The sequence below is a fragment of the Aphelocoma coerulescens genome, chromosome 2 (assembly GCF_041296385.1).
Source record: "Aphelocoma coerulescens isolate FSJ_1873_10779 chromosome 2, UR_Acoe_1.0, whole genome shotgun sequence".
Taxonomy (NCBI): Eukaryota; Metazoa; Chordata; class Aves; order Passeriformes; family Corvidae; genus Aphelocoma; species Aphelocoma coerulescens.
This window is the reverse complement of record NC_091015.1, coordinates 38,295,699-38,322,177: the sequence shown is the minus strand read 5'-3', so window position 1 is coordinate 38,322,177 and position 26,479 is coordinate 38,295,699. Positions and strand designations below refer to the sequence as shown.

General features: G+C 40.2%; 2 protein-coding genes across 3 annotated transcripts in view; one reads left to right on the top strand and one right to left on the bottom strand.

Moving 5' to 3' along the window:
- The window catches only part of BZW2 (basic leucine zipper and W2 domains 2), a 57,692-nt gene extending 54,855 nt beyond the window's left edge, over positions 1 to 2,837 (bottom strand). Inside the window, exon 1 of the mRNA XM_069007066.1 lies at positions 2,726 to 2,837. The gene's annotated coding sequence lies outside the window, so the exon portion shown is untranslated. The remainder of the gene's footprint in view (positions 1 to 2,725) is intronic.
- Positions 2,838 to 3,055: 218 nt separating this feature from the next.
- LOC138106450 (ankyrin repeat and MYND domain-containing protein 2) overlaps positions 3,056 to 26,479 on the top strand; it is a 26,489-nt gene continuing 3,065 nt past the window's right edge. The window contains exons 1-9 of one of the 2 annotated variants that reach the window (XM_069007064.1): positions 3,056 to 3,266; positions 7,895 to 7,959; positions 16,551 to 16,689; positions 18,486 to 18,584; positions 20,655 to 20,815; positions 21,928 to 22,142; positions 23,272 to 23,407; positions 25,142 to 25,270; positions 25,677 to 25,818. In XM_069007064.1, coding sequence (XP_068863165.1) covers positions 3,056 to 3,266; positions 7,895 to 7,959; positions 16,551 to 16,689; positions 18,486 to 18,584; positions 20,655 to 20,815; positions 21,928 to 22,142; positions 23,272 to 23,407; positions 25,142 to 25,270; positions 25,677 to 25,818 — 1,297 coding nt within the window. Of the gene's footprint in view, positions 3,267 to 4,131; positions 4,291 to 7,894; positions 7,960 to 16,550; positions 16,690 to 18,485; positions 18,585 to 20,654; positions 20,816 to 21,927; positions 22,143 to 23,271; positions 23,408 to 25,141; positions 25,271 to 25,676; positions 25,819 to 26,479 lie in introns of those variants that run through there. The other variant, XM_069007065.1, reaches the window with a different exon arrangement.

The window sequence follows — 26,479 nt, the reverse complement described above, 5'->3', positions numbered from 1 at the left end:
CCAGTGAGATGGGAGCTAGGAAATATGTCACAGAAGTATGCATACTTGTTTGACCTATTATTTTATTTTCCCCTGGATAAAATGTACTGGGTCAAACAGGTTTCTGACTGTGCCAGGCCCAGGCACTGAAAGAGACTACAGAAACTTTGACCTCTGCAGACTACATGGCCAGAATTCAGGCAACCCTCCAAGACAGAATTGAAGGCAGGTCATTTGAAAGAAAACAGTGAAACCAGTCCAGCATTTCCTTTCCCTCTCTTCCATGTCCAAAGACTGAGAGTTTCATGGTGCACTCTCCAAGGCATAGAGCAGTCTCTTCTCCCCAAACTTGACCCAAGAAAAACATTACTGCTCTGTACATTCTCCCAAAATGAATGCTACTTAATTAAAGAAATCCTTGTTATTTTCTTGCATGAATCTTACTCTTGACAATTGCACACAGGCACTTAGGATCACCTATACATTGGTAACAGTAGCTATCACAAATCCCCACAAGCACACCTCCAGGCACTAAAACCAGCAAACTGCTGGGGAAAAATGTCACCACTGGTTCCTGCTTCACAAATTACAAGTATCAGATGTATCACCTGATGAGGAAATAGGGAGTTCTTAATATGTACACATATAATTTAAAATCTAAAAAATGTTCTGAATCAGAGTCAGGTTAACATTTCCTTCTCCCACTGTAATATCCAAAATGTAAATTATTAATTACCAAGCAGTAATACCCACATCTTAAATATGTGAAACAAACAGATGCAGCAGATAAAAGAAAATGCATTAAGGGGCAAGACACAAAGGTACAGAACCTACATTTTCATATTTCAGTTCCCTGCCCTGACACTGACTCCCTAAGCTGCCTTGAAAAAAAACCACCTGTTGCCTCCATGCTTCAAATTATGTTCATAAAATGGAGGCAATTACACTTCATCATGATCTCACATGGATAAACTGAAGATTGTGAAACATCAGCATATGACAGGATTGAAGGTCATACAGAAGCCAGGTAAGAGTGAGAAACATGTTTTAACTAGCACTGAAAGTATTTTATTACCCTTGCAGATGGAGCACTCCTGTAGCCTTAGTCACCAAGTAAGATCCAGTGAGGCTGCCAAGGAAAAATTGTGTTTGACTGCTCACTCTGTGATCTAGGGTGCAATGGCAATACTGACATTCTCATATGAAATAAAAGGAATGTAACATGCATACTTCTGTATGCTGAACGCACGACAGGTTTTGGGGGTTTTTTTTTGAATGCAAAAGGAAGCTTGAAGGCTCTCATTATTTAACAGTGCCACAGAGATTATCAGGGCACTGTAGTATCACAAAATTTGTTCACAGCAGGTAAAATTCACACCTGCAGTGAACCAACAAAAGACCACTTAAACCCTAATTTCAGCGTTCATGGTTGAGCCAGTGACATACTTCTGTTAGCACTACATGGCGATATTTTTCTGGATCAGAATATTAAAAGCACTTGTGCTTCAACAGTGTTTCCTTCAAGGCATTTTTGGTTTCCCACAAAAGAAGTCAAGGAAATCTGTTATAATCTGAACTCCAAACCAATCTCTTTTATTTACACTTGTTCATGCAAGTAAAACTAAATGGTGGCATGCCCCATATTTCCATAATTTTTAAAACTATGGAAACGTACATAGTTTGGCTGTTTTGTTAAAATTGTATCATATTTTGGATTTTTTACCCAAATAGTCATGAAGATACACTATATTCAGAGAACATGCTCTTCTATGAGTGAGACTTTACCATTTCTGAAAGTCAGTCAACAAGTCATCAACAGATATCAAAACAGAGAACAAGATTAGTATTAGAAAGAGAAATTTCAATATGTAAAGATTGAGAGGAGCTACAAGTATTAAGGAAAGAAAAAATTCGGCTTGCTGATAAAGCTATGCCTTCAAAAATTAGTTACGGGGGGAAAAAACGGGTTGCTTAAAAGAAAGAATAATAAAAAAATATATATATCTATATTGAAGAGTAGGGCAAAGGAGGGTAAAAGCACCAAGTACCAGAGTCCTGCTCTTTTCTCTGGTACAGGCAAAAATCAAGGATGTTAAACCTCAGTCTCTGTCCCTTGGAGAGAATCTGCAGGATCGTCTGTGCCCTGTGCCTACCCAGCTTCCGCTGGAATAGTGGAAAGTTGGATCTGTAACAAAGATTATTTTTCCACCAACAGTTTAATTTTAGAAAGGCGCCAACAAAAGGCACCGCTCTGAACACCCCGAGCGCGTTACTTCCCCTCCAAATCCATCAACGCCCGCTTCCTCCTGGAGACACGATGCCGTGGCACAACCACGGCTCCATTCGGCCGCTTTAGCCGAACAAACCGCTCTTCCTGCCTGGAAAAAAAACCGAACAACAAAAAGCCCAACCACCCAACCAACCGATGCCATAAAAAGGCAAGAAAGCAAGTGCACAGAAGGAAGGGCCGGCGTGCACAAGAGTCCGCACCGCCGCCCTCCCGCAGCGGACCCAGCGCCGCCGGTGCTCCGCAAACCCGAGAACGGCGGCATTTCCAAAGCCGGGGTCCAGCACCGACACCGGGGCTGTGACGCCGCCGCCCGCCCTGCCCCGCCATGGCCGCCGCGCCCGCCCGCCCGCCCGGAGCTGCCCCACAGCAGCCGCGGTCGCCTGGGCAGCGCCGCCGCGGGGCTCCGGCGGGGCTCCGGCACAGCTTCCGCCCGGCGCTCTCCCGTCCCGGCCGCACCTGTCGGGTGGTTGCGCGGTCCGGGGCGGGGAGGGCGAGCGAGCGCGACAGCAACGGCGACGGCGGGAGACAATGGAGGAGTGAAGGACGGACACATTGACACACGGGCTCCTCCGCCCGCCCGCACCACTGCCGGCACCTCCCCGGGGGGGGGAGGAACGAAGGAGACACAGAGAAGCCAAAAAGGGAAGACAAAAGAAAAGAAGAACGTATTTCTCAACTTGGAAATACGGGCAAGAACGGACAGGCTCCTTCTGTCCGGCAGCACCGTATGGGAAGCTGGCGAAGGGGGAAAGACCGACACGTGGCGACCCCCATCCCTGGGCAGGAATGGTTCGCCCCTCAGCCGGCCCCGGCAGGGCGGGGCTGCGGGCGGAAGGCGCCGTGAGGAGCGGGGCGGGGGCGGTGCCTCAGGCGGGGGTGCTGCGGGCGCCGTCCCGGGCTGATCCCGGCTTACCGTGCGCGGGGGGCGCGATGACTCCCCCCAGGAAAGGCGACCTGAGCGCGGAGGAGAAGGACTTACTGGCAGTGATCGCCACAGGTGAGCCCTCCTGGCCCTCGCCGCTCGCGGCCCCGGGCCTCAGCTCCCACGGGCCCCGCTGGCCGTGCGCAGGGAGGGGTTTTGTGTCCCCGCACGTTGGGGGCGGCCGGTGAGGCGCCGTTACCGGTCGGTCCCGGGCTCCCCTCGCCCCCGGCCGCGCTTCTCGGGTCACGGCGCTGAGGGCCGCCTGCCTTCCCGCCGCCCTTCGGGCCCGTCACTCTTCTCTCTGCCGGGCAGAGTGGCTGTTCCCTGGGTTTAGGTCCCTCTCAGGCAGGCCCGCGTCACTCAGAGAGTGCATTGGGGGGCGCGGTGCGCTGCACTTGGGCTGGGGAAGCTCAACTGGGCGGGTCTAACTCTGCTAAGGAAAGTTTACGTCTTACTAGTAACGTCTGTTGACATTTGCCTAATTATTGGTGTTAATGTTCTCTGCCAAAAAAAAAAAAAAAAAAAAAAAAAAAAAGAGAAGTTTTCTTGGGGGTAATCCAATCTTCTAACGTGCTCTATGGTTTTCCCCATGTGCTGTTGCCAGCCCAGGACGTCTTTGCAGACACGTTATTCGCACATTACCAGAAACTCAGCTTGTTTTGGGGTGTTGGGCACCTCTTATCCCTTACACTGTCATATTTTACTATCCCTCATACTATCTTATACTGTCTTCTTAGAGAGAGGAGAGGGGATCAATGCCTATCTGAAGGAAGGGTGTCAAGATGATGCAGCCAGGCTCTTCCTGGTGGTGCCAAGCAATAGGACACGAGGCAGTGGACAGAAACTGATGCACAGGAAATTCCACCTGTATAAGAGGAAGAACTTCTTTACTGTGCAGGTGACTGAGCACTGGAGCACATTGCCCAGAGAAGTTGTGAAGTCTCCCTCACTGGAGATATTCAGGAACTGTCTGGATGCAATTCTGTTCTACATGCTCTAGGATGATACTGCTTGAGCAGGGAGGTTAGACCAGATAACCAGGCTACTGTGGTCCCTTCTAACCGGACCCATTCAGTGTTTCTCTGACTTTGCGTTTCATGTAATTATCACAGTTTTATCACACTATGTGGCACATTTATCACACTATGTGGCACACATGCTTGTTGCCGGGGGAACTTTCTGTCATTAGAGTTTCCTGGTCCAACAACGTGAATTTCATAGCCCCAACTAAATAGTTACCCTCCAACTGGTATTTTGAAAATCATGAGCAACGTTAATTAGTTGAAGGCAAACTAAAAACACTTCACATGTTCCATGCATTTATGTATGTAGTTTTCAGGCAATTTGAACTCATGAAAATTTTACTTGGTGCTTCACTCTCAGTTGTATTAAAATGTTCCGGTGTGTCAGAGACACAAGTGTAGGACAGTCAGCAGTGAATTTATTGTGGACCAGAATCAGTTTGATTGACTCAGTTTAATAAGAGTTTCAGACCTTCGTCTTGCAGACACCTCTGTCTAACTCACCTGAGGCTTCTGATTAGGTTCATGGGATAATTCTGGTTGGAAGGGGCCTCAGGAGGTCTGTAGGCCAACCTCCTGCTCAAAACACGTCAGCTTGAGGTCAAATGTGATTGCTTAGGGCTTTATCCCATCAGGTCTTGAAAACTTCCAAGGAGGAGGGCAGCACAGTGTCTCTGAGCAACCTCTTTCCCTTACTGGGTTCATCGTGAAAATGTTTTTCCTTGTATCCAGTCTAAAGCTTGCTTTTATTTCAATTTCTGCCTGTTATCTGTTGGCTTCCTACTGTGCACCACTAAGAAGAGCCTGGCTCCAACTTTTAGCTCTGGCCAATTCTAGAAATCTGACTTCCGTCAGTTTAGTGTCTTGTTTGAAAATCCTTCAATGCTTTGTCATGCAGAACTCTAAGTTTGTAAATGCAACTTTGCTTGTATTAAAATTTAATTGAAGATCACCCCTTGAAGACTTGCTCTTACTGATGTTTGTTCTTTGGCTGGGATGCTCTTCTGAAAATCAATCCAGTTCTTAAGAAGCTTCTAAAGTTTAGAATACATGTGTGTTTGGGGGAGTAAGTTAGTTGATGGTTCCCTGACTGTTGGTCAGGGGTCTTTATCAAGTGTGTGAGCAGGTGATTGTCATTTTTTCCCTAAATTAATGAATTAAAAGAAAAATGGTAAAAGCTTCTGTAGTGTAGTGTCATGGGTTAGCAAGCATAGTCCTGGAAGTGATGTTCTATGACCTGGCAGAACCTATCAGCTGGCCAGTTTGAATATGGACAGTTTTTTAAGCCACTTAAAATTTTGACCGCCTCTGTGGTCCAAATTTAAGAATGGACAAAGCCCGGGGGAGCTCTGTCTCGTTTCTGGCACTGGGACAGGTGGCTGCAGGGCCCGTACTGTGGCCAGGCCACAGCCATCCTGGAGCCGATGGGCCCTGTTCCACCCGCGGCCCCCCACAGCCCTGCTACATGCAGACGGGCCACTCCCCCTCTCCGGTGCAGCTGAAGATGAAGATTCAGCTGAAGCTGCCCTGCTGCCCAGCAAAGATCGTGTGACCAACAGCAATAAGCAAAATTTCAGCTGCAAGGCCCGGGTGAGATTAACCCTTTTAATGCTGTGAAGAGCTGAAAACCTGAGGGAGGAGAAAGAGGAGATGCTTAAAGCTGAAATTCTGTTGTAAAGCTATGGTGGTGATGGACTATGATATATCAGAGTACCCGTTGTAATTTCATGAAAGCATGGGGGGTGGAGTGTTCAAACTGTACTTGTGAGCAAAAGCACCTGCGCTGGAGTAAGCAAATGCTGAAGCAGCTGTAATTTGATGAGAAGTTTGAACAGGGAGAGATGGAAGTGATGAGGACTCTTGCTCCAAATCAGAAGGAGAAGACCTCAGTTCCTAGAGATGCTCCCAGAGATAGTCCTAGAGATGAAGATGAGGAGGACCCTTTGCTCCCAGGGACAGGGGGAGGGCCTCTGTTCTTAGACATGAAAATGCTTCCAGAGATGGGTGAAGAGCACTTTTGTTTCTGAACAGCTCAACCTTAAAATGGTACCCCAGTAGCTCAAGATTGGACCCTCGAAAGCAGTTGTGGGAAAAGCTGCAAGTTGGGGGAAGGGACTCTCACATGATGCGAGCAGAGAACCAACCCGGGCGGCTGTCTCGTTGTGATACTTGAAGCCATGAGAGAATTTCTTGTGGAGATGTCTCCATAGCATAAGCAAGAGAGACTCCTCTTCCTAAATGGACTGAGCAAGGTTATTATGGAAGTGGTAAACAGACTGAACATCTCAAGGGTTGTCTTTTACATTGTCAGTGGGAGAAGGGAGGAAGGTGGGGGAAGGAGAAGTGTTCTGAAGGTGTGGTATGATTTTATTTTTTTTTTCCCCTTCTTTTAGGTCTATAATAAACTTCTTTATATTCTTTCAAGTTTTGTGCCTGCTTTGCTTTTCTCCTAATTCTTATCTCACAGAAGGTAAACAGTAATGATTATTTTGGACCAAACCACTACACTAAATTGGTGTTTCCGCCTGGTTACAAACTGAACCCACTACATGTAGTTAAACCACACCAAAAAGCCTTTTGAGAAGAAATTATTTCTAGTATTTGTAACAGGATTTTTAGCCAAACCTGAAGTTGCAAGAGCTGTTTTGCTGAAAAATTGCTGGATGACTACCTCCTTCTGAAAGTATAAAGATACATATGAAAATCATTAAAATAAGGAATGTAGTGCTTATTTTTATTAAGCACATCACTGCTGAAAGAACTTTGCTTATGATTGAATCGGTGGTTAGAAGTTTCTGTTAATTTGCAATAAATGTTCTCCAAACTCAGACTCTTTGAATGTTCTTTTATTTCTATTTGTTTGTGCCTGTAGAAGCTGCACTGGCAATATTTGGGTAGTCCTCCAATGGGCTTTAAATCAGGTTCTTAGAACTATGGCTTAGCCAAAAGGATTTTGGTAGGGAATTGAAAAATACAAAGGTGTAGCCTGTTTTTCCTGGCACATTTTTTTTTTCAGACTTCAGTCTACTTACGCATTTGGCAATTTCTAGAAATGTGAATGATCAAGCTACCTGGGTCCTTGTCCTTTCTACCTCTATTGTCTATTACCAAATGCAAACTCATTTAGCTTCTGTGAATGTGATATGTTGCAGATTTCAAATTGAAACAGGAAAAATGATGTGAGTAAATGATAAAGCATGTTTCTTTTAGACCAAAAAGTCTTTGAAATGAGGTAATTTGTTTTTGTGAGAATGTAGACAGCTCTTCTAGACGAAAGATGCTCCAAAAGAGATAAAGTACAAAATGTGTTATCAGTATCATTATACACATTCGGAACTGTTCATGTGCTGTTTATGATCAGACATATGAGTGTCCCATTCTTGTGTGTGTAGATCAGTTACTTAACAAAAAATGGATATTTACTTGTAGTTCATGCTTTCCAACTGCTCTTTGATGTGAGTTCTTGGCTTTTAGCTTCTGGAACATAACACTGTTCATTCCTAAGCCTCTTCTCCAAGTGCAATTGATTTCTTGGTGATTAATCTACATCTCAAGCAGTTAGCATACAAAGATTTTGATTCTAATGAGAAATGGAAGTGACCATTTTCCTCCAGATTCTCAGTTTATTCTGTTTCTCACCCCCTTTTCTCTCTCTTTGTGTCTTTTTTTATTTAATCAAAGGAAACACCGAGGAGGCTGGAAGGCTACTGGGGAACAAGAATGTCCGTGTCAATTGCCTGGATGAGGTACTGCAAAACTGTACAAACATTATGCTGAGTTTAATAAGGAAAATATTAGGTCTGAAGGCCTTCATGTTGTTAAATAACATTTCTCTAACAGCAATTGCTATAGCCCTGAAAATCAGAGTTATTCTCAAGCTATTTCCAGCCTGCAGATGAATAGTGAATCTTTGAAGAGTTCTTACTGTTTTTTTAAGGAAGTTTAATGTTACTTGAAGTACTACACTGTATTTTCTCTCAAGTTCCAGCATGAGCTTTGTCTCTAAGATAAGATAAACAGTGCAGCAAAACACGTGGGGGTGCTCCCTGACTTCTTGTCACCTTCACAAGCAGTAGTCCCTCTCCTTAGTCCCTCTGTGGCAGACACAACACCTGTCCCCATCCCGTGCTTGGGTCTCATTGCCCAAAGCCTTGTCTTTGCCAAACCATAAACATGCTTGGAGAGTGAGTAGCTAGATCAGAAATGCAACCACAGCCTTTTATAGAGGTGGGTATGGTAGACATGTAGAAGATTAAATCCTGAAGTGCTATCTGAAGATGGGAATAAGTTCACAGAGAAAGGAGCCTTGTTTGCTCCATGTTTCCTATTCTTTTTCTTTTTACAATGTTTTCTAAAGCATGCAACATTAATATGAAATGTAACACCCAAGCAAAACTAATTCCCCACCATGCATGTTAAATCCATGTGTAATTTATCAATTTAAATGTTAATTTGTGCGTTTTTTCACAGCTTTATAATTTCATAGGAATCACTGGGAAATTCTGGAAATGTGTCTAGTTCATCCTTTGGCTCAAAGCAGCTTCAGCTCCAGGGTCAGATGAGATTGCTTTGAGTTTTGACCTGTCTGGCCTTGTAAATCTCTAAGGATGGAGACTGCACAATATTTTTGGGCAACTTGTTCTACTCTCTTACTGTGATTTGGTGGAAAAGTATTTCACTTATGTCTGAACCTCAGCTTAGGCTCAATGTCTCTTGCCCTCCTGCCACCATAAGTGAAGAGTTTGTCTTCTCAGTGATCTCCCTGTCAGCTGGGGCCGGTTGCTGTTGGGTCCCGCCAAAGCCATCTCTCCTCCAGGCTGAGTAAGCCCAGCTCCTGCAGCCTCTCTTTACTGTGCAAGTGCTCAGTTTCCTACCATGTAGTGGTGGTACTCCATTGATTTTGTTGCAATTTATCCATGTCTTTGTTGCACTGGAAGGCTCAAAATTGGACAGGGTATATTGTACGTGTGGTCTCAGGAATGCTGAATGGAGGAAAATCACCACTTCTTCTACCAGGTATCTTCATGGAATATCATTAGTCTTTTTTTTCTGCTAACAGATCCATTTTCTGATTGTTCTTAAATAAGTTAAATACTAAACCTGAATTTCTAGTGTATTAATTTCAACAAGTTCCTGTAAAACTAGTCAAACTAAGCTTTACAGTGAACTTTAAGAACCCAAGGTATAATATGTTTGCAAATGTGCTTTATTGTATGGACATCAAAAGGTTTTCCTTAAGTGTAATTGCTGAAGTTGTGCTGAATGACTGCACCTTTGCTGCAGTATTAGTGCAACATGCAGGATTTAATGTTGAGAGGATATGGCTTATTCAAAGAAACCGTATCTGAGTTATGCCTCAGGCTATTGTTGTAGAAGAAATAGTATTAACAGTATTTGTCTAAGGCTTACATCTGACTAAATACACACAAGGCCCATAAAGCTTAAAAAGTTTATGCAATGAACTTCTTGCTGACTCCTTTTTATCCCCAAGAATGGTGTGTAATCATGCATATTAAACAGCAGAGAGTTCAGATTTGTTTAGGATTCTTAAAGCCGTCAGCCATGTCAGCTTTAGAATTTTTCTATTATAACCCATTTTTGCTCCAATGTGTTATTCTAATATCTATACATAAGTAAGAGTGTGTGAAATCCCAGTTAAACGTCAGCTTCATCTGTTATTCATTGTTGCCACAACTGGTGACGGCTCTCAATGCATCAAGTCTTATTTTTTTTCTCTGTAGCCTTAGTTGCTTATCCTAAAATTCACATTTATATTATTACTGTTACTTATTTTATTAATGTTAAGAAGTAAAGAAGCCCTGAAGATGGAATGCTTAGGTATTGAAATGGAAGCTCAATTCAGTTAGGAACTCATTTCCATCCTTAAAGACGTTTTTACATGAGACAATCCATAGAATGAGCACAGGCTTAATGCAGTTCTCTCTTCTAGCTGTGGTATAGCAAGCATGCAATCACAATTTAACAATTTCCACAGGCTGAAGAACCCACAGCATTCAGAAGCAGGCTGTTACATAGTGCACCTCCTAATTTAAAAAAAATAAGCACATAATCTGTTCCTTTCATTTTTGGTTTGACCACATATTCTAACTGCTTGGATCCGCTTTCTTGTAGATTAAAAACTACTGACAATCAGCTGTCCTTTCTCCATGTACCTTTAGACAAGGACTAAGTCACATTTTAATGTTTTCCAGATGCAGTGACCTTTTAAGTATCTTGCCTAAAGTTACGTTTCTGCAGCAAATGAACTGTAATAGTGGCTCTTTTCCAAATCCTTTCCAGTTGTTTCAGCTTCTTCTTCAAAAATGTAAACGTGAGCTGGATGCAGTATTTCAGCACTGCTTCTGCTGTTGGTACATGTATTTAAAACTAAAAAATTACTCCTCTAAGTCTGCTTGCTTTTCCTGCCCTTATTCCAAGAGTCTCTCACACCCTTCGCCTCCTGCTGTCTGCAGAGCTCTGCTGGGAGTGTCACCATAGTGTAAGATCCCTTCACTCAAATGAGTCTCCCAGATGCCCATCTTCCAGAAGGTTGGAGATATCCAGCAGATACAGTCCTGTTTTTTCTCAGCATCCTTTCTGACCAAATAAATGGTTTTGTTGTTGTGTCTTTGTGGATTTAGGTAGACGAAGAAAGGAAGGATATTTAGGCTTAATCACTGTCTTTATGAAAACAAAGAAATGCAATGGCCTTTCTACAAAACTGGTCTTTTAACAGTTTGGCCACTTAAAAACTATAGGGACATTTAGATTCAGGTGTCCTAAAACATTAGGACAAACAGATGGGATGTAGAAATGGATGTAAAAGAAATACAAATATATTTCATTTAAATGCACACAGTTTAGTAATTTTTTGTTCCATTATAAATGGAGTGGTTGCTAATTTGGAAACCTAGTATGGGAGAAAGTGTTCAGGACTTTCCTTTCCCCAGAGAGTGGAGAGCTTGTAAATATTGTGACTTCTTGTTGGCAATTTGCCAACTTGAATTCCATCTACAGCGTGGAGCTAAAACATTTCAGTTTATTATAGAAAGGCAGGATCAAGGATGCACATGGGCTTTCCAACTGTGGAAGTTTCCTCTGATCATGTTGGTAGTTAAGGTTGTGAAGGAGTACTGTAGGACTACAAGCCCTATTTTCTGCAGACCAGGCCAACAGAGTTGACCTGAAAAGTACATAATTTTTCTGTATTTAAAATAACTGTAAGGTTGTTCATAATCTTCTTACATGAAGAACTATCATCTGGCATTAGCAGCATTACTTTTTTCCTCTAGTTTGGTAATTCAGCTGTTCAGTTCTGTAATACATCATTTAAAACCAGTCCCCTTCTTTGTGCTGCAGAACCAAAACTTCCTGGGAATTACAGCAGCAGCCTGCTTATTCATAGCTGAGGTGTGTGTAGCTTCACTCATACTGAGTATGTTCAGTGGAGGATTCTTCAGGTAGTTTATCTTTCTATTCTGGTATGAACATCCTATGCTAGCAGAAAATGGCCAGATCCTTGGCCTTTATTGAGGAGGAAGAGTTTTGTCTTGATATTTTGTACACAGTACTTCAAAATACACAAACCAAGGAAAATGCCACTGCTGTTAAGAATTATCTGGTTTCGATTCAGGTTATTGATTGATGTAGGCTTTAACTTTTCATCACTGCAGATGAACTGAAATATCATCAGAGGAATCTAATGTGTTACATATGTGAAACCAACAGCTGAGTAGGATGACTATAAAGGAGAAGATCTATGGCTGTGATCAACACTTACTGAACAGTATTTCATATTCTAATTAGTCCATACTTAGCTACAGTGAAAACTATTTGTGCATGTAACTGTTGACCTCCTTCCAAATCCTTCTTTAGGAAGTTTAAGATGTGTAAGAGCAATCTTACTCAAAAGCTTGAAGGGTGAAATTTCTAAAGGCTTTCATCCAGTGAAGAGTGAAGTTGTATTTTTAGACTAGCAGCATTCAGTACCAGATAGTTGATTTTGAAGATACACATCAACAAGTGTTTCTGCCTTGTAGCACCTGCTCTTTTTATGTCATTTTTAGTAATGTCCCAAATACTGTCTCAAATAAAAGCCAAACCTACAGTTGTGTGTTTTGTTTATAATTTTCTGAATTGAATAGAACTGGTATAGTTGCCTGAAGCTAAAGGGTAAAATAAGACACTCTTTCTGTGTTAATGTGGGGCTGGGTTCCTCATTGGAAAATGAGCTGGGAAAGGGAGAGGTGAATGCTTTGATATTGCTGGCATACAAGTGTCTACAGCAGCTTTTCAGCTAGGGTTTGACAGCCCTTTCCCTTTCATTTTTTCTACTTTTGCTACTCTATTTAAATAGCTGGTGCTCACATGTGCAGTGTCTTAGTGTACCCCAGCACCTGCTGAGGGACTGCTACAGTGTGATCCAGCCTGTATGCCACATCTTAACAAGGTTCTGTGGTTGAGAAGAAGGGTGAAGTGAGCGTGGGAATGTTGGGAGCACTTGGATTGCACTTTTCACTAGAGTAACACAGGTTTATGTGACTACTTCAGTAGTGAATTGTCATTGTGTTATCCACAAAACAATGTTTTTTTAAAAATACACATGATGTCTGTGTTCTTACACAGCATGAGTGTATAAATGCTCACAAAATGGAGAGATTTTGTTCCAAATATGCACATGTGACTGGAGTGGGAGATAGTTTGTGTATTTTTGTTTGTTTGTTTGTCCCATTTCTTGTTCCCTGGCTATTCTGTGTTTCCCTATTCCTCTGGTTGATGAAGGTTGAGCAAGAGTTTTGTTGGAAACTTCCTTTGTAGTTCCTAGGAGGCAGAAGGTTCTTTTCTAGTTTATTATCTTTATAAATTTGTTTTTATTCATCCTGTTCAAGCACACCTCAGCTGGGTGCTGAAGGGAGATAGACTGACCTGCTTTCTTCTTCCTCTGTGTCCGGTGGTGGAGTCCAGACCCTCCCTGGTTTTAGTACTCATCTGCCTGCCCCTTCCACCTCGTTACACATCCTTTTCTTCCCTTGTTAGCTGCCTCAGCCCACTGACCCCACAGTTCATTGTTTGGGTTTTTTTCATGAATTGACTTCCCCACCATGGCAGCATTAGGTCAACATAGTTCTTGGAAGCCCATTCCTCAGTCTGTTTTTGGGTTATTTTCAACATGAGGAACTGGGAAGGATGGTCTGTAATGGCCAGGTTGGCTGTGCCAAGAGCCGTGTTATGCCAGGAAGGCCTTGTTGGTTGGTGAGCTGGAGAGCCCAGTCAAGAGAAGAGCCAGGTGATTTCTAGAGGCACTGCAAACTCTATTCAGCTTGTATGGTGAGACATACAGGGAACACTTACAGCCCTGCAGGAGAGAAGAGATGTTACCTTGTAACATCCCTGCAAAACAAACTAGAAACTGGGAAGGATTAATTTTTGTCGTAGGGAATAAGGTTAAAAGGCTCGATTTTTTTGGTCAGAAGAATGTTGCGTGGTAAATGGATCCTTCATCTGATTTTTCATATTGGGGCAAAAATTTGTTTCATCTGTATGCTTAATAAACCATCTGCAAGTTTCATCTTTTAAGTATGTTGTATTGACAATTCAAATGTCATCTGTGAGAAAACAGACTGTCGCTGGACCTGTCTTTGACATTCAAGCTGAGAAAAGTATTTGCAGTCAAGCCAGTTTCAGTGTAGGGACATAATACAGGATACCAAGCATTTCCAGATAAACTTGTGTGAAACCCTCTTTTGTTTGCTGTGAATGTGAGAAACTGATATTAATGTGACTTTAAATCCAATTTTATAGCAACTGTCCACGTATTTTCTGCCTGATATGTTTTTTTGATCCACACCACAGCCTGACACTTCCAAAATTTAATCAAAGGATTTTAAAAACAGTTTTCTGGGAGGACAGGATAAAACAAACCCAATTCTTTCCTTTGTCATATAATCTTCAGATCTTAATTGAAACAACTGGCTTTCAAGATATAACCAAACTTAAACATCATTGTTTTCTAAAAATTCTTTCTCCCATGGAAAACCGTGCTGTGTTTATATTCTCTTACTGCAGTATCTTTCTGTGCTGCTAAAGAAGACAAATCCCTACTGTGACTCCAGACTGGAATTGGCCTGTAAAATTGCTTTTGACATAACATAATGAAATGTAATACAAAAAAGCACATTTTATATAGTAGGAAAGAAAGTTTATTTCACATTAGTGGCACCCCAAGTGAAACCTAGCAAAACCAGTCTGTTTCATATTCATGAAGTGATGTCTTTGAGTATTTTGTTTCTGTAGAAACTGATCGGGATGAGGGGGGGTTCGGTCGGGCCCGGCCGGAGACGAGAGATCTCTATAAGCAGATCTTTGGGCACGCTGTTTATTGCAAAGGGCATGGGTACAAGGGCACTGCTTAGAGCTGCCAGCTGCAGCTCCAAGCAGGCCCAAGGTGTAAGAGAGAGAGAGAGCGAGAGAGAGAGAGAGAGAGAGCTAAGAGCAAGAGCAAGAGGCTAAGAGAGTTAAGAGCGTAAGAGAGACGAATTAAGAGAGAAAAGAGCTAAGACCTAAGAGAGCGAGGTCCTTGTTACAATACAATAAATCATCTTCTGTACTGAATATTCTAATTCTCACTAGCCAATCTGATACAAGGTGCAAATCCTATAGCATTTACATACAGCCTATAAGAGTTATTACATCACCATAGAGTGTTACATTTTAACTTCTAAAAACTACTCCTTGGACCCCTTCTGCTGAGCTAGTAGGGTCTGCTCTGACCCTTGGACCTGTCTGCAAGCAGAGGGTATTGTCTAATCAAGAGGGGATTACCTTCAGCCGGCTATACCATTGTTTTCTAGTTGTTCAGTAACTAAGACTTTATATCTCAAAGGTGGCCTTCATTTTGATGTCGCTTATAGTTTTCATATTCCCAAAATCTTTTGTTAGGCAATCATATTTATAAGGCTTTCCTGTTTCATCTTCCCCAACAGTTTCTTTAATGGCAATTTGTAATGCAGTTTACCAAAATATGTGGGTTACTAAAATATAATGCATCAAGTAAGCACTTTTTATTATTTTCAGTTAGGATGGAAAATGATGACAATATAATGCCTTAAAATTATCCTAATTTTAACTTTTCCCATTTCCCTCACCTTCAGAATTTTTTTTAAAGTTATGCTGGTAAATTAAACTTACTTGGGTTTCACTCTGTCATAAATTGAAACAAGAAATATATTAGGGCTCAAACTGATAATTACATTATTTCTGGGTATCGCATTACCAGGCATCTACAGAGCTGCAGTAATGGTGTACATGAGTGTACTCAAGCACACAGCCTTGACTGGCAAAGAAAGGAACAGAATGCCATTTTCATTTCCCTCAGGGACAAATTAAAGCACACTCCCTGGTATGCAGTGTTGGAGGGTGTTCTTGGGCAGTTAAAGTGTCTTGGCTGATAACATGAATCCTGACCTGATGTTAAGTGAAAATAAACAGCATACTGGAAGAAGCATACTAAATTCTAAAAATGGAGTGTCATGCAGTTTTCTCAAACAGCAACATGCTTCTCCCTGCCCTTGAAGAGGGAGAGAGCCTGCACTGACAGTTCACCCTAGTTCTGAAAATTTCCTCTGGGGTTTGCCCAGCTTTACATTTATAGTTACACCTCAGTCCTCCCATGCTGAAGCGAATGCTTTTCCTGCTGGGGCAGTTGATCAAACCAGCAGGGCTTGAGGCTGTGACTGTTAAAGTCTAACGAGAGCTGTGTGTCTTCACAAGGGCTTTCAGAGCTCTGGCTGATCATGGACACAGTGCCAAAAGAGTGGAGAAGTGGGAGAGAGGTGGATGGCAAAGTTACCAGTAATCATGACTAAAAATGAGCAAGATGGGTTTCAGAGACTGCAAATCTTTGTAATGTTTAAAACAACAGCCTATTTCTAATTTTGTTGCTTCTTATCATATAAGCTACAGCAGGGGAGAAAAGACTAACATAGGAAGCTAAGAAGTTTTTGAAATGAAGCTTTTCCAACTAGCAGAAACATTAGTTGTCTTTAACACTAATGTCTTATGGAAAAGGACAATGATAAATTGGCTGTGAATGTTTTTCATACATTGCTCTGTTTTCAAATCGATAGCACAGCATAATCAGAAAAGTGACTTGGAAATAGGAATCTGCTGCATGTTAGTAACCATATTTTTTCACAACAATTTTGTGAGGTGTTTTGTAAATAAGATATTACATGAGGCTTTAGTAGTTATATTGAATGTTTATGGCCAAGTAAAAATGATCAGTGGTATGAAGATCAAGAGATGTAACATTCTACTTGCTTCTCCTTTCTTTTGGTAGCATGGCATGACCCCTCTGATGCACGCAGCTTACAAGGGGAAGGTGGACATGTGCAGGTTGCTCTTGAGACATGGAGCTGATGTAAACTGCAATGAACATGAGCATGGATACACTGCCTTGATGTTTGCTGGACTTTCAGGTAACTTCCTACTAAACTCAGATCATTGATTTTTATGACATCAATGGGTACAATGTGCCATAAATTAATATTTTAAAAGGAAGTATTGACATGCTTTTATTATTCAGGTTTGCTGGTATTTATATGAACCGTGCAACTACATCATGACCAGTAGAATCCTGTGGGCAGTGGAAGAGGAGAGCTACTGTTCAGGCTCATATAAAAATTGATTTTGTTCAGCATTTTCAGGCTGCTTGTCCTGTACCTACTTCGTCCTGTTTGTTAGAGATCTCAACATTCACTTTCCTGGGACAGTTTTCTTGTGCAATGGGGTACATTCTATTTACTCAGACTGTGTTACACTGAAAATTATGCTGCACCAGACTGCCTTTTTAGTACTGCAAATCAGTAGCTTTTAGTAATATTTGAGACCTCTCAATCCAGTACTTTTCAAATTTTGTCTTTCTCCTACGCTATTTTCCCAACTATCTTGTGGACTTTAAAAAATGTATTTAGTAAGTGTTAAAAACATGTTTTCCTACATTAATTTTCACTCTTAATCAGAGCGCTTATAGCTGTATGTATCTTCTCCTGTCTCAAGTGGTGGTTTACAGCTTTCCTCTTGCCATTCTTTTTCCCTGATGGCAGGAACAGTAATTTCCTTGAGTGAAAAAAAGACACTACATTAAAATATTGTTCCTTCTGGGGAAAAGATGATATTTGGGAATATTAGGTTATTTTAAGTATCTTCTTTACTAGGCCACTTATGTCTTCCCAAAAATGAGATTCTAGGGAAGTCAGGTTTCTTAGAAGGTAGAGTTTAAACTGCCTTCTTTCATCATAAGTATATAAAAAAGGCTTATGTGTGTATATGAACCTCAACTAGAGCATCAGATTGTTTTTCAGGTAAAACTTAGGTAAAAAGATTAGGGAAATTTCAGTATCCTGTGGTATTGAGCAATATCACAGCTGCAGCAGATAGATGATAACAAACTCTTAGAGGCTTTCAAATGACTGCTGCTTTATGGAAAATGCTGGATTTTTACCATTTTCTCACAGCTGAGCTTTTAACCTGTCATCCTGGGTGTGAATGCTTCTGAATGTTGACTTTAGTGTCTTATCTGTGAGTGCAAAAGGTACGTGAGCACTACTGATGCAGTGACTTTGTTTTTAAACATTAATTTTCATCCACCATCCCCTTTTTGTATTCACTTTTCTGTACTTAGCATCTGCACAAAAACTGATAAAGTAATAATACCTTTGAAAGCAGAACCAGCAGGAGTGGTGACAAGTGTCCTTTTTTAGTCTCTGAAGGGCACCAATTAAGTCATCTAATCTTCCCATCAAATTTTAGCTTCATTTTACTTGGTATGTAGCCCAGTCTGAACACCCAGTTCCCACTGTGGAGAAAGGAACAATCTGTTCTGTTCACTGTGTTCCTGCTACATCATAGTCCTGAACGTGTTTTTCTTAGAATAGCAAATATAGTTGAACTGTCAAACTAGATGAGTAGAATTTCCTTCTATACTGCTGTCCAGAGGGACCAGGCTCTAGTGTAGCTACATGAGTATGACTCCCATAATCTCCATGGGAAGCTGAGTGTGCATTACAGAGAGCAGAGTTACATCCTCTGGAACTCTAAATAAACATGTGCCTTTCTCTTAATCCATTCTTAAAATAACAACATTAAGAACATTGATTTTCCTCAGTGTTGTTCCTGGTTTTTAAGAAATTCAGTACATCTTTTTCTGAAACATAGAGAATTACAAGTTCTGATTTGTCCTTGCTCATTCCCCAAATCTTTCCTCCAAATTCAGGAAATAAAGAAATCACCTGGATGATGTTAGAGGCTGGAGCAGAAACTGATGTTGTCAACTCTGTGGGAAGGACAGCAGCTCAGATGGCTGCTTTTGTGGGTAAGATGAAAATTATTATCATTTCCTAAACTCCTAAAAAAGTAAAGTTTTAGATTCTGATGCTTTTTGTTGGAGAAACATTATTTAATGACTTGTTCTGAACTGACACATTGCTGAGCTTTGTTTTCCACATCTCCTCATGTAAGTGTCAATTTGTGTTCTATTCCCATGTTTGATTTCCTAAAACCACAGATGATCTTACCTGTGAGAACAGGTGCTGCTGTTGATGTGTATAAGTTTTTGCAATGTCACCACTTTGAAAATAGAGGAAGTTGGTTACATTGGAGGTGTCCGAAGTGCAGCACCAAGTGCTGATTGGAGCTTCCTTTGTGGGAAAGAACAACTGTAGTGCCAGGAGGCAGGAACTCAGCTGAGCTTTGCAGCTGTGTGCTGGCAGTGAGCCACCACCCACTCTTCCTCCCTGCTTTTGGGAGAGGGAGAAGTCTTGGAACCTGTTCTGAGGTAGTCACTACTTACTGACCTGAACTTCACTAGAGTAAGATAGAGATTTGTCATTCCAGCATGTGGAGTTATCCCTGGCAAAACATGCAACAGGCTTTTTTGCTGTTGTTGTGTTTCTTTTTCTTGTCTTTTTGTTTGTTTTTATAAGCCCTTCTTAAATTTTTTGCCCACCTTGGCAGTACTAGGTTCCTGGATTAATGTTCCACTTTTTCTCTATTTCTAGCTAGGAGAATTGATAAAACATTATGAGGTTAAGTGGAGTCATTTTCAGTGGCACAGCTATTGCTTCCCAAAAACCAAAAATGTGGACCTGTAGTTCCTTTCAAACACAACCCTCTCATGGTGTTTAAATGCCTGAGAACTCCCTTTGAAGTCCTTTAGGTGTTCTGGATTCAAGCCTACCTTGCCATTTAGATTTACTTCCTTGAATAGTGATTTAGTGCTAAGTTTCAATTTCCATTTTATCTCATTCTGCTGTTTTATAGAAGAAAAGGTTGACATTGCTCACTTGAGGTTTGAGCAGCAAAACCTCAACTATTGACTTATGTATCAGAGAAGTCTATTCCTATGAATTATCCTTTGGATTTGGAGAGTCTTTTCCAATGTGATGCTGTGTGGAGTTAAGTGAATGGGGAATATTATCTCCAACATAATTTTTGAGAATTCTTGTTTAAAATCTCATCACATCACCAAGGTAGCATAAATATTTTCAGGCATACTGAGATACACTACTCTGTAAAAGTTTGAACATTGGAATCTATTCCTGTTCTTTTTTTATTCTTCATCCAATCAACATTAATTCATCTGCCTGTGTGTGGGAAGTGAGGATACTTCTTCCCCTGTCATTTGTCTTACACTGTGCTCTATTAGCTCAGAACTGTCTCTTCTAAAACAGTGGAGGATTTTAAATGCTGGAATTTGGTTGGCTGTGTCTTCTTCTGATTATAGGATTAATGCCAAGACAAATCAATCAATTTAAAGAATGTGGTCTTGAACTAGAGAAGATAAGTTTTACTTTCCCTTTAGTCAAGTAATCCATTATATTGTCAGATGTGGAAAACAAGAAGAGGGTGTAACTTTTCTCATCTTGTTACTTTCATCATAGCCCTTTTATTTTTGGTAAACTTTAAGCATGTTCGGTTCTTATAACTTCTCCCACCTTAGGTCAATATACTAATATCTGCTTCAAATCTGACAACTTCAGAGTCTCAATGCAAATGTCATTAATTTTAGAAGTACAAAGTGGAAAAATCTTACCTTGAAAAATTGTAACACCAGTATGAGACTACTAGTATAGTATAACTTGGGGGAGAAATAGTTATTCTCTTAGTTGTGGCTTACCAGGGAAAGAGGATGCAGGAAGGGGACAGAATATTCAAAATGAGTTTTCATGAGGGCATTCCCTGCTGGGAGTCAGTAAGTTAATAACACTTACTAAAGCTACTCACAAGAGAATGACAAGAGTTACCTGTTTGCAGTGCAAAGTATGTCATGCAAAGCTCCTTTGCATGTGGGTAATTCTCACTTGTATTGCCTATATTAGATTTGGGTTTAGGCTTTTTTTTTGGTTATTATTTCACTGGTGATTTTTTTCTTCTGTGCTTTTAGGTCAACATGACTGTGTGACTGTCATCAACAACTTCTTTCCACGTGAAAGGCTGGACTACTATACTAAACCACAAGGCTTAGACAAAGAACCAAAACTGCCAGTCAAATTAGCTGGGCCTCTGCATAAAATTATTACTACTACCAACATGCATCCTGTTAAGGTGGAGTAGTGTGTAAATTGTATGTGTTTGTTGGCATGGGAGCTGTTTCTTTGTGTCAAGAAGCATTCAGCTCTTCTGCAAGTTCAACCAAAATCAAAAGCATTATTTACTAATTCAGCTACTTCTAAAAATGAGGAAGAATCAGGCTCAACATTTAGATGTGATTAAAAAATTAAGTTATTTCAGTGTTCGTATACACCAGAATCTTGAGCTAACACCTTTAAGTGGAGAGATTCTTACTTCTTATATCAGTAACCATAAATAGCTGTCTTTTTGGCTTTATTTCCCAGCCCCTCTTGAAGTGGAAACACAGAACAATTTCCTATCTTAACAAAATCTCATTGTTCTCTCAATGCTTTTCTCAGCATGTATCTTCCTACCTTCATCACTGGTTTGCCACAGTAACATCTAGCACTGCTGCTGTTTCTGAAAGTATGTGCAAGAGAATGTTTATTTTTACTTCCCAGGATATTGCTGACAATAATGTCTTTTATGGTTTGCTCCTCTAGCATAGTTCAGAGAAATGAATACACCTAAATTCAAATACAAATTCCTTGGGCTTGCCAGTCAAAGTCCAGAATTTGTCAACAGTTTCCAGCCAGGTATCTGCAGTGTACACAGACAGTAGTGCACCAGTGGCTAATTGAGTGAGTAGAGCATAGAGTTTCCTCTTAGAACATTTCATTTCACAAAGTACTCCAGGATTATGTGAGGTTGATGTGTTCTGTGAAACTGCTTAAATCGTACAAGTCCAGTTTATTTTAGGTGTTCAAAAGGAAAGAGATTTTAGGATAGTGTATGGTAGTTTCTGTAATTTTCTTTAGAAGTGTTTTTGATTCTTCAGGTTCTTATTCTAAAAAAAAACCCAACCAAGCAAACTTACTATTTTTAATACCAGTCTTAATTTAAAATATTTTCTTGTATGGGAACTGTGAATTATAGTATACTGAATAATAATGCTAAATAATGACTAGAAAAAGAAAGGGAAGACTACATAAGAAGGAAGTAGAAGATTATTAGAATCTCCACTGAAATTTAGCTACAATGAGCTATATAAGCTTTAATGCTTATGCAGAAGTCTTAACTGGATTACATTTTCTTCAATCTTCTAGATCGTGTTGCTGGTGAAAGAGAACCCTCTGTTGGCCGAAGTAGAAGCACTGCAGAAATGTTACAGGGTTCTGGATCTCATTTGTGAGAAATGCATGAAGCAGAAAGACATGAATGAAGTTCTTGCTATGAAAATGCACTATATCAGTTGCATCTTCCAGAAATGCATTACATTTTTAAAAGAGCGAGAGGATAAACTAGATGGGTTTATCAAAAGGTGTGTATTTCTACAGAGAGGTCTGAAAGCACATGTATGCCCTAGTGTTACAGGTACCAGGGAAAAGACAACTGCAGGAATAAATTGGATTGCCTTGGATAAAGGCTATGACAAATAAATTGTTAAATAATCCCAGCTGCATTTACTTCAGGATGGCACTGACTCCCTTTTCTCTGTGTCTGAAGTGACACTGTTCTTTCCTGGGCACAAAGGAAACACTCCTAGAATTTCAGCTCTCTGCTGGAACTGGTGAGAACTTGGCATTCACATACACCCTGTGAAGCAGCAGACAGCAGTGTGTGATGGAAAAAAAGGGGAGTGATAGGCTTGAAAAAAGAATTTCTCCATGTCAAAATGGTTCATATGGGAACACTTCTTGTGCCATTTTGCTCTCCAGCAGTCATACAGGTTGAGATTTGTTTCAAAAACACTTAAGCAAGTGAGAACTGCAAATCCCACAGACTCTGGGTGAGTCTTAGACTCTTAAATCTCTTAGACAGGTATTCAGAATCTACTGAGTAACAAACCCAGCTGCCTGATCTTAAATATCAAAGTAAGTACCTGGCTTTTAGAAGGATCACATTCCCTGTAGGCCTCTGTGGATTTTTACTGAAATCTTCTGTGAGACTGAAAATAAATTATGAAGTCAGCTTTCACATAGTGAAATGAAATAGTTTGTCAGTGATCCATATAAAAAAATAGCAGCCAAAGAGTATAAGGACTATAACATGTTATTAAACATAATAAATGGAATTTGTATATTAAGGTATTGTTCATTTATCAGTGTTTATTGTTACAGTGATAATTTTTAAACAAAGCATTTTGATATTTTAGTTAGATGTAGACAGTAGATAGTCCACCTATAGATGATTATTTTTCTCTGTGGTAGAATTAGTAAGTCATGGTTTCAGAGCATACATTTATTTATTGTGAATTTCATAATGATTGTGCATTAGAATAAAAATGCTTTCATTTGCATTTTAAACACACCTTGACATACGAAGTTGCCAAATTATTATGAATTCTTCCCTATAGTCTGAAAGAAGACAGAGTACAGCATGCTGTATGTGTTTGTTCTTTAATATTTACTATGTGATTTCTTATTTTACATGTGTTTTAAAAAATTTAGTCTCTTGAAAGGGAGAGATAAAGATGGTTTCCCTGTGTATCAAGAGAAGCTAATTAGAGAAAGTATCCGGAAGTTTCCTTACTGTGAAGCTACATTGCTCCAGCAGCTTGTGAGAAGTATTGCTCCTGTTGAAATAGTAAGTTTTTCCTGTCAAGAAAATCCTTTCTAAGTAACTTGCATAATAAATTCAGATTGAGCCATCTTTCTGTCCTCAGCTTCTGCAGCATATTACATTAAGCAAAGGTTTTTGATGTCCCTGAACTCTCTGGCTAACTGGAGCTAGATTTTACATACTGCAGGAAAATGCTCTAAAATACTTCAAGTAGTATTTTTTTCATGTGCTCATAACAAATGCTTAAACACCTCAGCTTTTAAAGAAAACTGAAGCAGTTTTTTTCTTGTCTCTGAGCTTTCCTTTCCTCCTCTGGGATGTCTGTTCAGTTTTTCTATGCCAGTTCACTTTTTGAAATGGTAGATTCAGACAAAAATGAAGCTTAATTTGCAGTGTTTTCACAATGTCTAAATTCAGTTTAAGACTGAGTAATTTCCTAGAATTAATGCATTCATTTGTTCTATTGTACACAAAAAGTTGGTGATACATGATGGTAGAAAAAGGAAAAACATTCTATGAGGTTCCTTTTATCACAGAGAGAGAGAGAGGCAAGATGATGCAGTGTACAGCAAAATGTATACCTAAATTAGGAAATCAAAATTACAGGTTACAAATCTAACCTCAGTTATCCTCTTATGTCTTTGCTAACACACTCTTCATTTTAGGACTGTTTATTGCTTCATAATAAATTTTTCACGAGAGTTGCTGTTCTTTTTTAAGCATGTTCTCTCTGGTCTCTTAGAGTGAGATGTTGTACGCACAAACACTGGGGAAGTGGAACAATCTTGTGACGTGTTTGGATTATTCTGAGTCAATTAAAAATAGCCTCTGTCTTAAGTGGCTCCAGGTCTGCTAAAATGCCCTGAGGCTTAGTGCAGCCTCTACTGTTTGTCTAAGCCAGGAAGATAAACACAGTGTGAAAACAAGCCATTGTGATGCATTACAACTTGCTTTAGAGTAAACATTTTCCTTCCTGTTGCTTTTTTCTTAGGAGAGCTTGCAGTCTTTCCTGCCTTTAAAGAAGTGACAGTTATTCCATTGGATTCTGTCCATTGTGCAGAACTAGAAGGGAGGAGATGCTATGATTTTTATTGATCTGGAAGCCTTTGACCTTTGTCATTGCACAATTGTTTGGATTTAGTCTGGGCATCTCAGTGTTGTCGTAGTAGTTATGATTGTATATATTCCATGGTAGTCTAACAGTTTAAGGAATTACTTACATCCAGAACAGCTTGGCATTTTTTTCTTTTACATCATTGCCCAAAAGAATAGTTTTAATGTATGGTTACCTAAACCTTACTGCTTGCATCGCATGGGAAGGATGCTGCAAATAACATCTAAATAGTAATATGCAAATAATTGAAAATTTCAAGTTCTGATGATCTGGTCTGTAGCATCTGCATGCACTGAGCACAACAGTGACATATGAAACATTTTTGTGTATGCCAGCACAGAGACTGAGCTGCAAAAATCTGCTGCATAGGATCTACAGATGTAAAGAACATGGAGTTTAGTAATAACTTACAGAAGAAATTCTACAGAAGCTTAGGACTTAACTTCTTAAATAAAAGTTTATCTAAAGATATAAATGTTAAGTTGTGCACGTTAGTTAAGTTCTGTGATTTGGTTTTATGTTCTTGCTGCTGCAACAGCTTCAGTGAGGCTGACGCTTGTGTTAATTGCTTCTGGTCTTCCCTTGCGTGTCCCTCTCTGCCACAGTGCTGGGTTTTAATCTCATCACCACCTCTTGTCTTTCAGGGCTCTGACCCCACAGCTTTTTCTGTACTTACACAAGCGATTACCGGCCAAGTGGGTTTTGTGGATGCTGAATTCTGTACAACTTGTGGGGGAAAGGGAGCAGACAAAAGATGTTCAGTATGTAAGATGGTAAGAATCAGAAAAATAGTGCCACTGAGGTGCTGAGGATTTTGAATGCTTCCCTGTTTACTGTGTAGACTTAGGAGGAATGGCATGCATGCCTGCCCTGAAAACATTTAAGCTATCTACTTCTGGGAAAGATGCCTGAAATTCACAAGTAGGAGTACTTGGAAATCAAAGTGTGTATGCCTAAGAATGGAGAAGGAGTAAAATTTCTGTATGTTTAGAATTAATAAAAAACTGCTCTTTATAGATTCTTATATAGGTTAGAATCACTCCATATGACCTTGCAAATTGCTTAAAAATACCATTAAATGCTATACATAGACATTTAACTTGGTGCATTAAGAAATGCAAGGAAATGTTCTATTTTTTTAGTACATGAAAATGAATTGATAACTCTGCTAACTTTCAGGTGATGTACTGTGACCAGAACTGCCAGAAAATACACTGGTTTACCCACAAGAAAGTCTGCAAGACCCTGAAGGAAATTCATGAGAAACAAGAACTAGAAGCTGCCAAAGAGAAAAGGAAACAAGAAAAGAAGCAAAAGAAAGGTTAGGATCTGTTTTTCCCTTGCTGAAACTAATGCTGTGTTAACTTCATCACAAGGAGCAATTTAACAGGTCTTAAAACTGTAACAGCTGAGGTTGGGAGAAAAATCTTCGATGAAACGTAACAGCAAAGCTGAGTTTGTTGGCATTCTGGCCTTTCAATTTAAAAATGCCACATATTTTCCAAACATGGTTTTTAATGCTACAGTAACGCACATTTCTACAATGAAAGCATTCTGATTTACATTACACTGTTTCAAAATTCAGATCTTTAATCAAGTTCATGCCGAAGTTTCATGCTGCTCTACATTTTGTTGGAGCTGTTAGGAGAAGTTGGATAATAAGCAAGCAGCCTGCTCCTTGTAGTTGTAAAGGTTAATGTAGGTGTTAAGTGTCCCATAATACTTTCTCTTCATAATCACAGTATCAAGTTAATTGTGTTGTGTGCTTCGAATGTCAGGAAAGCAAGCAGTAGTCTTTAAACTGCTCATGCTGGTTTTCTCCCTTCAAGAAACAAGTAATTAAAATGTAGTAACAGAAAAAACACTGTATCACCCCTTCCCTTAACTTACTCTAATGCAATGTTTCTCCAAGTGAAATAATGGGAAAGTTGGGGATGAAATCACTTTTTCACTTTCACAACTTACTGGATTTCCCTTCCTTT